The sequence below is a fragment of the Danio aesculapii genome, chromosome 12, assembly GCF_903798145.1.
Source record: "Danio aesculapii chromosome 12, fDanAes4.1, whole genome shotgun sequence".
Classification (NCBI taxonomy): Eukaryota; Metazoa; Chordata; class Actinopteri; order Cypriniformes; family Danionidae; genus Danio; species Danio aesculapii.
In genome coordinates, this window is record NC_079446.1 from 46806488 (window position 1) to 46821209 (window position 14722).

The 14722-nt window shown below is 38.4% G+C and overlaps 1 protein-coding gene across 1 annotated transcript in view; it reads left to right on the forward strand.

The window, feature by feature from the left end:
* Positions 1-14283, forward strand: part of wbp2 (WW domain binding protein 2) — a 17883-nt gene extending 3600 nt beyond the window's left edge. Inside the window, exons 2-8 of the mRNA XM_056469240.1 lie at positions 2353-2461; positions 2831-2966; positions 5012-5104; positions 5199-5348; positions 5607-5726; positions 7801-7880; positions 8242-14283. Of these exons, the coding sequence (XP_056325215.1) occupies positions 2353-2461; positions 2831-2966; positions 5012-5104; positions 5199-5348; positions 5607-5726; positions 7801-7880; positions 8242-8289 (736 nt within the window). The 3' untranslated portion in view covers positions 8290-14283. The remainder of the gene's footprint in view (positions 1-2352; positions 2462-2830; positions 2967-5011; positions 5105-5198; positions 5349-5606; positions 5727-7800; positions 7881-8241) is intronic.
* The last annotated feature ends 439 nt before the right edge of the window (positions 14284-14722 follow it).

Consider the following 14722-nt stretch of genomic DNA (forward strand, 5'->3'; position numbering starts at 1 on the left):
ACGGTGAAGCAACAGCTAACTCTTATCTCTCTCAATTATTACTAAGACTACTGCCGACTACCAGGGACCTGTAACATATATATATCTCCTCTTATTATATAGAGCACTTAAACTGTATTTTTCAAATTCATATGCATAATAATTCACAATAAATAATAACAATTTTGTATTTTCATTACAATTTTTAATTAACATTTTAATTACCCTTATTTCACATTCCTTTCAATTATTAATTGATATTTATTTTATTATTAATTATATTGTATATTACATTAACATGCTAATAATTTATTAACGTTTATTTATTAGTTTATTTGGCAGGGACAGTGTACATTAATTAGCATTGCATATTTTTCTTCCATTGTCCCTGGATGTTAAAATTGTCACTCTAAAAATCAATCATAACTAAGAAGCACTAAAATAGACAGAGTTAGGTGGATCTTAAAAACGTATATAAACAAAATAAACTAAAAGTTGGTAATATGATATTGATAGGTACATACTAAAACAAATGATGACATGTCTGATTTAAACCTGATTTCTAAATGTTGTCATAATACACTGTAAAACCCTATAAGTTAAGGCAACTCAAACCATTTGAGGAAACCGATTGCAACAAACTATTTAAGTTTAAAGGGAACATAGTTTACCTCTTTTTTATGATGTAATATTAATATTATGGTTCTTCTGAGTGTGCCAGTTTAGGTTCAGTTCAAAACACAATTCAGATTTTCATATTTTTATTATAAGGTGTTAAAAAGTGTCATGTTGGGGGCGTGTTCACAGTTCGCTGATTTATGGGTGTGTTGCTTCACATGTAAATTAGTTTCGGCTTCCCGCCAACGTAACAAGGGGGCGGGGCCATGAGCTCACCCACTCTGCGTTTGCAACAGAGTCTGACAGGCAGACTGCGAGAACGAGCTGGAGTGAGAGGTTCAGCATTCAGTCGTACATGTACGACCCTGACACAGACCAAGCAGAGAGTACAAAATCATTTGTGTCTTTGTACAGTTTTACAGCCAACTGTGTGCTAGTTTCAAGTGCTGAGCTTGTACACAGAAACTAATAACCACGCACACTGAATTAACTTTGACTGAGGCACCGGATGCGCCGCTCGAAGCCGTGACACGGCACACCAGACACTCTCTGTGGCGCGGCAGAGACATGAAGTGTCCCGAATCGTCGCGCCACGCATTTTTGAATTCTAAACATGGGTTTCTGCAGCGATCTGCGGCGCCCAGCCGTCGACTTGAGTGTACCCTGATAGAAACCTATGTTTAGAATTCTAAAACGCATGCTAGTTAAGATCACAGGGAGCTTCTGGGATCACGAGAAATGCAAACGGCTGAAGTATAAGGTAGACTCAATGAGAAGTACACATGTTTGCAAACCTACCTAAAGATACAACCAATAATTCCGATTAGAGTGATAATGTGGAGAATATTGATCTTGTGTTGAGCCCAATGAGCCTTGCATCTAAAAATAGAGCAAGGGTGATCCTTTAGTGATATCGCTTCGACTCACGCTGAAAATGGCGGACGTGAATCAACAAACTGAGGATATGATGAAACGCCTGTCAATCAATATTGGTGGGCGGGGGGACCGCTCTCCTACGTAAAGTTGCGGTCGATTTGAAAACCGCTCCAATTTGTTCCACTGTTTTTTATGTTATTAAATTGAAAAAAAAAGCACTGGGTGTGCTTATATTACCCCAATATGACAGTCTATACACCATACATGCACATATGTCTGTCCAAACAGCTTGAAAAGTAGATTTTTTACCATAGGTGCCCTTTAAAAACTAATCCTAATAAGTACTGTGAACTTAATCTATTTGAGTAAACAAAGCAATTTGAGCACAGTAAAACCCAATAAATGAAGAGAACTCAAACCAACTGAGAACTGTAAAACACAATAAGTTAGGGCAACTCAAATCGATTGCAATAAACTGAGTTCAAAAATTAATCTATATGAGTACTGTGAACTTACTCAATTTAAGTTGAAGTAATGAGGTATTTAATTAACTCATTACCTTCAACACTGACTTCAACACTCTTTTCAAATGAGTAGAATTAACTTTCAGTACATTTTGAGTTAACTCCACTCATTTCATTTGATAAAGTTGACTGTTGGGTTTATTATTATATGTTCATTTACAATTTATATGATTTACTTTGTTATTATTTATAGTGCTTTATAATAGACAAGTGTTCTTAAAACTGATCCTGATATTCTTGAAAGCTATAAACATTCGTCTTTGTTTCCTTATCAGCAATGGCCAAGCTTGTTTTGATAATTATGAGTTGTCACAGAAAGTGCTGACTGTATTACAGTGAATATGTTTTCCTCCAGTGTCCTGATGTCATATGAGAACGTGGAGCTGGTGTTCAGTGACAGCGAACGCTTGCCGGACGCCTTCAGAAAGAGCAAGAAGGGAAGCATCTACCTGACACCTTACAGGGTATGCAAGACAATGAGAACCATCACAATTATTAAATGATTATTAGGACAGAGCCAAGACACAGTTATAGAATCAAAGTAGTAAGTTATGTTTAAAGGTCCCATGAAATGTTTGAAGCTCCCATAATGCATTTCAAAAGCATAAATAAATGGGGAAAAGATTCTACTTTTATTATTCATTTTACAGTGTATAATAAAAGTAGTACACACTCTTTAAACTTATTATTATTATTATTATTATTATTATTATTATTATTGTAAACCAAAATGGATTGTCTCCTTATTGGTTGTAGGATGAATCTGATATATAAATGTTGTTGTGCTCCTCTATGTTCATTGTTTTTCATCTGCTGATGTGTTTGGTCTTCAGGTCATCTTCCTGACTAAAGGAAAAGATCCTCTGCAGTCTTTCATGATGCCCTTCTATCTTATGAAGGGCTGCGAGGTCAAACAGCCTGTGCTCGGTGCCAATTACATCAAGGGCACAGTCGGCGCCGAGTCTGGAGGTAAAATTGCTATAAATTACTGTAATATAAACTAACCAATAAAATAAATATAACACCACCGATGATGTGCAAACAGATAGAGTAGCTGAAAATAATAACAGTAAAATAATAATAGCTGAAAATAAAACTGTTGTCATTATTTACTACATTTAGTCATTCAGCAGATGCATTTGTCTAAAGCGACTTACAATTGAGGAGGCATTCAGCGATTCAATAAAAAAACAGGCAATACACAAAACAAGTGCTAATAATACACAGAAACTGTTAGTACTCAGAGAATTAAGTAATACAGTAAAGAGGAGGGATATTTTTGTTCATTTTTTAAAGAGATTAGTGTGTTTTACAGGTGGTTTGTCAAACCCACTCACCTGTATAAAGCTCACCCCATAAATGCACAATGATTATTTTGCCAGCAGCTAGCTTTCTGCAGCTCTCACATGGTCGCCCACTGAAGCTAAGCAGGGCTGCGCCCGGTCAGTACCTGGATGGGAAACCACATGGGAAGGCTAGATTGCTGCTGGAAGTGGTGTTAGTGAGACCAGCAGGGGGTGCACAACCTGCACTCTGTGTGAGTTATTATATTGATGGGGACTCAATACTGTTCAGCGAGTGCCGTCTTTTAGATGAGACGTTAAATCGAGATCCTGACACTCTGTAGTCGTTATCAATGCCAGGATGTCCTTCGAAAAAGAGTAGCGGTTTAACCTGGCCAAATCTGCCCAATGGATGTCCATCATGGCCTCTGAACCATCCCCATATCATAATTGGCTTCATCACTCTGTTTCCTCTCCACCAATCAGCTGGTGTGTGGTCTGGAGCAATAGACTGCTGTGCTGGATGCTGCACACTGATGGTGGATGAGGAGATTCCACCAAAGAATGTGTAAAGTGATTTGAGTGTCCAGAAAAGCACTATATAATTGAGAGGAATTATATATTCATTCAATCATTTTCTTTTCCGCTTAGTCCATTTATTAATCTGGGGTCGCCACAGCGGAATGAACCGCCAAAAGGAATTATAATTATTATTATTTTTAGATGTTGAGTGATAAACTCAATGTAATCATAAAGTCAACTGGTCAAGACAACAAATATTTTTATGCTGCTTTAACTTAAATTATAAGTTAATCAGGTTTCAATTAATTTTTTTCAGTTATATAAAGTTTAACTTTTAGCCTGTTTGATTGATGTAATTTGAGACGACCAGAAAGGTTTATTTGATTCAACTTAAAAAGTTAAGTCAGCAAGATTTTTTTACAGTGTACTAAAACTTATTTTACTAAAATATATTCATTAATTGAAAGTATAAAATACACTTTACTTCCAAGCTTAAAAGACAACTTAAATGTTATAAGATGAACTAAGTATAGTTTTACATAAAAATGTAAAGTTGAAGCGCAAAAAAAGCTTACATGAAGCTAAATAGAAATTGAAAACATTAAAGAATATTAAATAATTTATATATAAATTATAATATATATTAAATAAGAATAAAAACTAATAATAAACGTGAAAGGGTGGTATGGTGGCTCAGTGGTTAGCACTGTCGCCTCACAGCAGGAAGGTCACTGGTTTGAGCCTCAGCTGGGTCAGTTGGCATTTCTGTGTGGAGATCACATGTTCTCCCCGTGTTGGTGTGGGTTTCCTCCGGGTGCTCTGGTTTCCCCCACAATTCCAAACACATGCGCTATAGGGGAATCGATGAACTAAATTGACCATAATGTTTGAGTTTGTGAATTTGAGAGTTTATAGGTTGGCGGTTCATTCCGCTGTGTTGACCCCTGATAAATAAGAGACTAAGCCAAAGGAGAATGAATGAATATACATAAATTAACTAAACAAAACAAACAAGTTCAAGTTTCATATACCATGTCCACAGACAAAAGTAATCAGACTCTTCTTGAATTTTGATTTCGTAGAGTCCTGGTTTGAGTTAATCTGAACATGAAAAGGAAAGACACCATGTACTTGGAGTAAACAGATCTATAGCATGTACTGTAAATATACTGTATATATAAGTGTGTTCCCCTCACACCTGTGTTCCAGGTGGATGGGAAGGATCTGCAACCTTCAAGCTGATCTTTAGCGCTGGAGGAGCCATCGAGTTTGGTCAGCGCATGTTGCATGTGGCAGAGCAGGGTATGTTTGTGCTCAACCAGTTTCAAAATAAGAGTCTCAGCATTAAGCAGTCAAACTGATGTGGATGTGGATTACCTCTCTTTCTTTACCTCAGCATCCAGAGGGCAACCGGTGACTGTAAATTTCGGCTGCCCATACATGGCGAACGGTGCGTACGCTTTTCCTCCACCTCCTCCTGCTAACGGCATGTATCCCGCCGGGCCTCCTCCACCTGGATACGCCTACCCTGGACCTCCACCTCCAGGTAATAACATGCACTTAAAGTCCACATGAACCGGAAGCTGCAACCATTTTTATTTCATATTGTGACGCAGTTCCTATAGAAACGGAATATTAAATGAGAAAACAGTGGGCGTGGCTTGTTTTTTCTACTGCGAGCTGATTGGATGTAGTAAAGTAGGTGTTTCATTCAGAAAGATGGTGTAAAGAGTTTGTGGAGCATTATTACAACCTAACAGACTCCTCCTCCTCCTAACCATTTCTGTTATCTTGTGTGCTGTAGGTGCGTTTTACCCTAGTCCTCCTGTGTTTGATGGACCGGCAGCTTATATGCCACCTCCTCCATACACTGCTCCAGTGGATCATGCTCCGCTCGACCCAGACCTGCCTAGAACCGCTGCTGGTATGACCCACACTGAACCACTTCTAGAAGATGCTGAACTTCTGCGGTCTGATTCTTAAAGGGATATTTCACGTAAATTGGAAATTTGCTTACCATTTACTTGCACTCAAGTGGTTCTAAAGCTTAAAGGGATAGTTCACCCAAGTGGTTCCAAAGTTTTATGAGATTCTTTATTCTGTTGAACACAAAAGATATTTTGAAGAATGTTGGAAACCATTGTAACCATTGACTTCCATAGTATTTGTTTTGAGAAAGTCAATGGTTACAGGTTTTCAGCTTTGTTCAAAATATCTTCTGAAGAAAGAAACTCATAAAGGTTTGGAACCACCTGAGGGTGAGTAATTAGTGAGTCAGTTTTCATATTTGAGTATATGGTGAGCAAATGATGGATTTTTGGAGTGAACTGTCCCTTTAATGAGTTTTTTTCTGTTGAACACAAAAGAAGATATTAATATTGGAGACTGGTAACCATTCTGACTTCCATAGTAGGAAAACTATACATATTATGGAAGTCAATGGCTACTGGTTTCCCACATTCTTCAAAATATCTTACTTTGTGTTCACCTGAAGAATGAAACTCAAACAAGTGGAGGGAGAGTGAATAATGGCAGAATTGTAATTTTGGGTGAACTATTCCTTTAAGAAATTTATCTCTTAAAATCAATTCTGAGAAGTTTTCAAGAATGTTCTTTCGTGAAATTCTTTAAAAAAATCTTGAGATCTCTTGTTTTTAAAGTCGGCATGGAATGGAGGTTAAGATTTTCTTGATTTCCGTGATGTCCATCTAATGGTCCTGAAATGGAAAAAAAATGTAGGGAGGTGCATGATTTCATCCTTTTGAAACCAATTGGATAGTTGGAAGATGGAAAGTTGCTAACAAAATGATAACTCCGCCCTAAATAAATATTAGCTCCACCCTAAAGGACTACTAGCTCCGCCCTGAATGACTGATAGCTCCGCCCTAAAGGACTGATAGCTCCGCCGTAAAGGACTGAAAGCTTCGCCCTAAAGGACTGATAGCTCCGCCCTAAAGGACTGATAGTTCTACCCTAAAGGACTAATAGCCCCACCCTATGGGACTAATAGCTCCGCCCTAAATGACTGATAGCTCCGACGTAAAGGACTGATAGCTCCACCCTAAAGGACTGATAGCTCCGCCCTAAAGGACTGATAGCTCAGTCCTAAAGGACTGAAAGCTCCACCCTAAAGGACTGATAGCTCCGCCCTAAAGGACTGATAGCTCCGCCGTAAAGGACTGAAAGCTTCGCCCTAAAGGACTGATAGCTCCGCCCTAAAGGACTGATAGTTCCACCCTAAAGGACTAATAGCCCCACCCTATGGGACTAATAGCTCCGCCCTAAATGACTGATAGCTCCGACGTAAAGGACTGATAGCTCCACCCTAAAGGACTGATAGCTCCGCCCTAAAGGACTGATAGCTCAGTCCTAAAGGACTGAAAGCTCCACCCTAAAGGACTGATAGCTCCGCCCTAAAGGACTGATCGCTCCACTCTAAAGGCATTTCATGTGACTAGAAGTGAAGAAAAGTCATTTTGAGGGGGAGAGAGAAGGTTATGGTATTTAATAAAAGATTTTTTTTTGATAAAAGATTATGAGGGCAAATTAAATTTAACAAAATAATAAATTGCACAGATAGATTGTTTATGACAAGCACTCCTATATAAATATAAAAATAAGAGTACATTTTGATTTCATGTCGACTTTAAGATCATATTTTTCCTAAAAATAAAATGAAAGCAACAAATTCATTACCACTACATTTTAACTCATTTTATTATGACTAACTTTATCAAGGAGCAGCCACATCCCAGATACATTTTTGAATAAACTATAATAGTTTTATAAGTGAGGGATAACGTACATCCAGCCGGTTGTTACTGCAGAATATCACGGTTGACCAATCAGAATCAAGTATTCCAATAATGATAATAATAATAATAATGTATGAAAAAAAAACCTAATTTCTTTAGCAATCTTAAACCTTTGTAAATCTATGACTAGTCGTCAGATATTTTAACCTTGAAAAGTTATTTATTTAAGATTTGTTGTTCTAGCGGAGGCAAAAGCAGCTGAAGCAGCAGCCAGTTCCAGCGCTAACACCACTTATGCTCCAACACACGTTTACCTGCCGGAGGTGAGTTTATCAGCCTGTTAACCAAGTTCAAACTGTTTACTACGTGTGACCTGTTAACAAATATTACCAGTTTACCTCCTAACAAGGTCTATATACACAACTATGTTCAATCCATTAACGATGTTCAGACAGACAGACAGATAGATAGACAGACAGAGACAGACAGACAGAGATAGATAGACAGACAGACAGACAGACAGACAGTAATTTGTATGATTACTAGGAACTGAAATAACTTGATTAGTAATGTAATTTATAGAGTAATAGAGTATAGAGTTATAGTGTATAGAGCTATATCAATATAATAAACGACTAGCTTGAGTATTGATTGTAGATGATTAATAGTGTTTTCACTCTGCAGGACAAGCCTCCGCCGTACTCCCCACCTGATGACAAGAAGAACCAGTAGATACATCGTCTGCACAAGCTCTGCTCTCCGCTCATGCCCTTCATCTCATCCTCTCAGCATCTCCAGTTCTACATCACCCCCAGACCTCCATCCAGCAGGGGGCGCCACGCTGCATTCACATAACCTGGCCCACATAGACGGACGAGAGAGTACAATAATGAGAGAGAGAGAGAGACTGACTGCTTTCCAGACGCAAAGACAAACCCACAGTAAAACACTGAGCTTTTCTCAAGTGGAAAAATGGCATATTTCTTTATTTACTATAGAGGGATTGAGTGAGAATGATAACGTTTTATTTATTTTTAGCGTTCAGGATGAGCTCAAAACACTGGGGTGTTTATATTAACGCCACTTTTTTGGTAGTTAAGTTAAGATTCGACTGCTGGACTGTTGGATTATCTGTACATTTCGTCTAATGCATTTCTTTTGTCGCAAATTTTATTGTGTTGATTAACACCTTGGTATACTCCAAATTAACTTATTCATTTGAGCGCAAAAAGAAGTTTATAAAGGTCTGAATATTTTGACACCCCCAGAGCTGCAGTAGGCTGGGTTGTAAAGGTATACTGTAACTCCACTCGATTGGACTTCTTACCACAACAAAAATGGCGACTGTGAGAGAATAACAGTTACATATATATGACAAACAGAGCTGCAGTAGGCTGGGTTGTAAAGGTATCACGCCACTTGATTGGACTCCCAAACACAACAGCAACGCAGCTCTGAGAGAATAACAATTACAAATATTTGACAGAGCTGCAGTAGGCTGGGTTGTAAAGGTATCACGCCACTCGATTAGACTCCTAAACTTAACAACAACGCAGCTCTGAGAGAATAACAGCTACATATATATTCCAAACAGCGCTGCAGTAGGCTGGGTTGTAAAGGTATCACGCCACCCGATTAGACTTCTAAACACAACAACAGCGTAGCTCTGAGAGAATAACAGTTACAAATATTTGACAGAGCCGCAGTACGTGGGGTTGTAAAGGTATCACTACTCGATTGGACATTTAAACACAATAGCAATGATGGCTCTGAGAATATAATAGTTACATATATATATATAACAAACAGCTGCAGTAGGTGGGGTTGTAAAGGTATCACACCACTAGATTGGACTCCTTAACACAACAACAACGCAGCTCTAAGAGAATAACAGCTACATATATATATATATATATATATGACAGAGCTGCAGTAGGTGGGGTTGTAAAGGTATTACGCCACTCGATTAGGCTCCTAAAATACAACAAAACAAATTACAAATATATAACAAACAGAGCTGCAGTAGGCTGGGTTGTAAAGGTATCACGCCACTCGATTGGATTCCTAAACACAACAACAGCGCAGCTCTGAGAGAATAACAGTTACATATATATGACAGAGCTGCAGTAGGTGGGGTTGTAAAGGTCTTACGCCACTCGATTGGACTTGCAAACACAATAACAATGATGGCTGTGAGAGAATAATAGTTACATATATATGACAAACAGCGCTGCAGTAGGCTGGGTTGTAAAGGTGTCACGCCTCTCGATTAGGCTCCTAAAATACATCAACAATGGCGACTGTGAGAGAATAACAATTATATATATATATATATATATGACAGAGCTGCAGTACGTGGGGTTGTAAAGGTATCACGCCACTCGATTAGGCTCCTAAAATACAACAACATTCGAACAATACCGAATGGAACAATGTTTTATAACTTTACTCAGTTGTGACGCAGTTGTGTTTATCTTCCAGTGTGTGAGTCTTTCCGTGAATGATAGCACTGGTACGAATACAGTACATCTGCGCCAGCTCTGCTACTCGACCTTCCAGCATATTCATGTTGCTAAGTTGGTATTGTTGTGCTGGATGTTTTTATCCTGTTTGACTCTGAATTGCGTCAATATGAAGCACGTTAAATAAGACGTAGCTTTACGGCACACACACACCGATTGCATAATCCACACCAACCAATGCTAGCTCAAATGTGCTTAGGACCAAAATGAAATCTCCAAAAGGTTAGCTTTGGTGAGCTGTTTCGAACTGCCGAAGGAACTCGAAGTTACGTAATTTTAGTGCTTTTTTCAATTACATTTGAAGTATACCGGGGCCTTTAGTGCTGCCCACTTTTTCATTGTTGCTCATTCCAAAGTATTTTAGAAATCTTACAAAAGCCAAGGAGGAAACAATGCAATATTTGAAGTAAAGAAGCATATGCAAATCTGGAGGAAAAAAAAAACTCAGAATAGGAAATTGATTATGTCTAAAGCAGTGGGCTAAGCCAAACAGGGACTTTGTCACAGGGAGTGGGTGGAGCTAAACAGGGACTTGTTTATGTCACAGGGAGTGGGCAGGGCTAAAAATCTATTGTGGCATGGTTTGCTTGCTGCAACTCTTATTGGTGGATTTTTGAAGTTAGAAAATAGCGTATTTATTGATGTATAGATGGACTGTTTTGTTTTTGCTAGTTGCACAAGAGTTTAGGATGAGCAGGGCTTAATTTGTGCCGGAACAAGCCGGAACCACATTTTACAGATCCCCCCTTCTCACATGCACCCCCGCTCTTCACTTTCTTCTGCTACTCCCTAACCCTCTCCGTCCGCGACTCCCCAATCCTCTTCGTCCATGATCTGCTACCCCGATCTCTTCCGGGACCTCACAATTTACAAAATAAGCACCGAGGATGAGCCAAAAAACACTGGACTGTTCACATTAACAGCTCTTTACCAGTGAAAGAGAACACTCTAAGGCAGGAATATTGGATTTTCTGCTTGCTTAATAATCAAAACTCAACTAATCTCATTGGTCATTTATTCGCTGCAGATTAAAGCGAAAGCACTTTAGCTGTACATTCCGTCTAACGAATTTCTTAACCAACTTTTGTCTTAGTTTTATTGAGTGCTTTAGTCGTGCCCACTTTATTATCATTGCGAACTCCTAAGTATTTTAGAGATGTTTCGAAAGCCTATATTCAAGGGCTATAACGCAACCAACCAAGGAGCATCAAACCAATACAAACACTGATCTGAAGCAAAGAGCCATGGAAATCGGACCAAAAACATAAAACAATTGACATACATAGAGACCGACTTGATTATGTCACATGCTGTGCTTTATGGTCATGGGCCGAGCTAAAGATATATTGTGGCATGCTTTGCTTGCTGCGACTCTCTGATTGGTGGATTTTCCTGAGCTTTTCAAATTTGGAAGATAGCGGATTTATTGACAAATAGATAAACAGACACAGTTGTTTTCGCTAGTTTTTTTGCACAAGAGTTTAGAATCAGCCCAAAAACAGCTCTTTTTCAGTGAAAGTGAACACTCAATAGCTGGAATATTGGATTTTCTGCTTGCTTGATAATCAAAACTCAACTAATCTCTTGAAATCTCATGAAAATGAACGATTTCTGGTCACTTGTTCGCTGCAGATTAATGTAAAAGCACTTTAGCTGTACATTCCGTCTAATGCATTTCTTAACTAACTGTTGTCGCAAGTTTTATTTAGTAGCATTAGTGCTGCCCACTTTATCACCACTGTAAACTCCAAAGTATTTTAGAGATGTTACGAAAGCCTACATTCAAGTGCTATAACACATCAACAAAACCAACTAAGGAGCATCAAAACAATACAAACACTGATTTGAAGCTAAGAGCCATGGAAATCTGACCAAGAATATAAAACAATTGGCATACACAGAAAGACCGACTTGATTATGTCACATGCTGTGCTTTATGGTAGTGGGCGGAGCTAAAAATATATTGTAGCATGCTTTGCTTGCTGTAACTCTCTGATTGGTGGATTTTCCTGAGCTTTTCCGAAGTTGGAAAGTAGCGTATTTATTGACATATAGATTTTTTTTGCACAAGAGAGTTTAGGATCAGCCCCAAAACAGCTCCTTTTCCATTGAAAGTGATCACTTAATAGCTGGAACATTGGATTTTCTGCTAGCTTGATAATCAAAACTCCACTCATTGAAATCTCATGGAAATGAACGGTTTCTGGTCATTTATTCGCTGCAGACTAATGCGAAAGTACTTTAGCTGTACATTCCTAATCTAACACATTTCTTTACTAACTGTTGTCTTAGTTTTATTGAGTGTATAGTGCTGCCCGCTTTATTATCATTGTAAACTCCAAAGTATTTTAGAGATGTTACGATTTTGAAAGTCTTCGTAGAAGTGCTATAATGCAGTGGTCCCGACTGTACTGGTCCTTGGATCAATCGTTACTGGGCCGCAGAAGAAATCATTAATTATTTCTGTTTTATTCATTGTCTCAATCTGAACGATCTTTTATTTTGAAAAAAGACAGTATACTTTGGCTAACATCTCAGTAACTTGAGTGGCCAAATTTAGCTCACAAGCAGCATAATGAGTAAGAAACAGACGTCTTTGGAAAGTTTCTTTGCGAAGAGGAAAAGGCCCAGTGAAGGACCCACTAACTGCCAAGGAACGTATCCACAACCCATTAGTCAACAAATCAGGTGAATTCAGCATGTCTGTGCAAGAAGATCAACTGCTGGAGATCGCAAATGATAGTGGCCTTTTAGGGGCTGTTCACATATCACGCCTTTTCTAGAGTTCGCGCAAGTTCGTTATTTCTAATGGAGGTGCACAGCCAAGCGGCGTGACCACTTGCGCCTTCCAGATACACCCAGTTTAATGAATGCCGAGAGCACGTCGCGAGTCACGTGACAGAAACTGACCGATCTGCTTCATACTTTGTATGGGATATTCACCTTTCGGTAGACTAAGTATCTCAAAAAACACTGAGACTGACTTGATTATGTTGTGCTTTATGGTAGTGGGCGGAGCTGAAAATATACTATGGTGCACTTTGCTTGCTGCGACTCTCTGATTGGTGGATTTTCCTGAGCTTTCCTGAAGTTGGAAAATAGCATATTTATTGACCTATAGATGAACTGAATGTGAAAGAATGTGCACAAGAGTTTAGGATCAGCCCAAATACAGCTGTTTTTCAGTGAAAGTGAACACTCAATAGCTGGAATATTGGATTTTCTGCTTGCCTGATAATCAAAACTCAACTAATCTCTTGAAATCTCATGAAAATGAACGATTTTGGGTCATTCTGGCATAAATAGAGAGACCGACTGGATTGTCACATGCTTTATAGTAGTGGGCGGAGCTAAAAATCTACAATGGTGACCTTTGCTTGCTGCGACTCTCCGATTGGTGGATTTAATGCACTGCATTATGGGAAATGTAGTTTTTCTGCACCAATTAAAGTTTTTGTAAAGTGCTTTTTACGATAAGTATTGTTCCCGAAACCAGCTATACAAAAGGTGCGCATTATAACATTAGTCAAAATCAAGTACAGTAGATCTGTCAAGCATACACAATTAATCTCCAGTTATACAATGCAGTTTTTCAAAAACGTGTTGTCTAATTCTGCTAGTGAACATGATTAAGATAATATTGGGTTCACATATGGGTTTAAGAAAAGCAGCATTTACAACCTCAGAGCTCATCACAGGTCTGTTATTGTCATAAAATGGAGAAAATGAATGGAGTTTTGACTTCTCAGAGTTCTGATTCTTGAATCTGATTGGACGAGCTGTTGCTTTGCCATTGGAAATCATTTTCATTGCCTAAGAAAACAGAGTAATCAGCAATTCTGTGTCTGAAATCAGCTTCACAAACACTACATCATGTACCCTGAGAAGAAGCTCATTCTCTTGTCTTGGCGTCTCTGTAGCATGCAGCTAAAGTTTGACTAAAGATGCACTTTAACCCAACACGCACCTTCAGTCTCCTGGACGGCGTTTGTTGACACTCATTTCCAATATTTATTTAAGTACTCAACTAATCAGTTATGCATGGTCTGGACTGTATTGTCTTACTTAAAGTGTATTTTATTAAAGTAAACCTGTACAAGTGGAATCTTTTATGGACGTCTCGCTCATCATTAATCACCATGTACATAAATATCAACAAGAGTTCATATTCATCAATAAAAGTCTCTCAGGAGAATAAACAAAACACCAAGACTGGACGATATACTTCATTATTCCCAAAGGCGGCCCAGATGGCTTGTGCAAATTAAAATGAATCATTTTCTAATACTCAAAACAGTCTCCCAGTATTAAGCGTAATTAGTGCATGAGTTCACCTCAGATCTCAAGTACAAGACAACAGGAATTAATCCCATATATGTATCGCATCCAGTGTTAAAACATTTACTGGCTCCTTATTGGACGGCTGTGTTCAGAATAGCAGGTGAATGCTGTTTTTGCAGGATGTATAGTGCAACAAAATAGACCGATAACGCAACTCATATCTGCTAGATTTGTCATTTACAAATGTTAAAATGTTTGTCATTTCAAGTGTTAAATGAAAATTAATCAACAAAATCAACACTGATGGTTTTAATTTATCCTTTTAATTTAACCTCATTCACAAGAGGATAACTGAACATCAC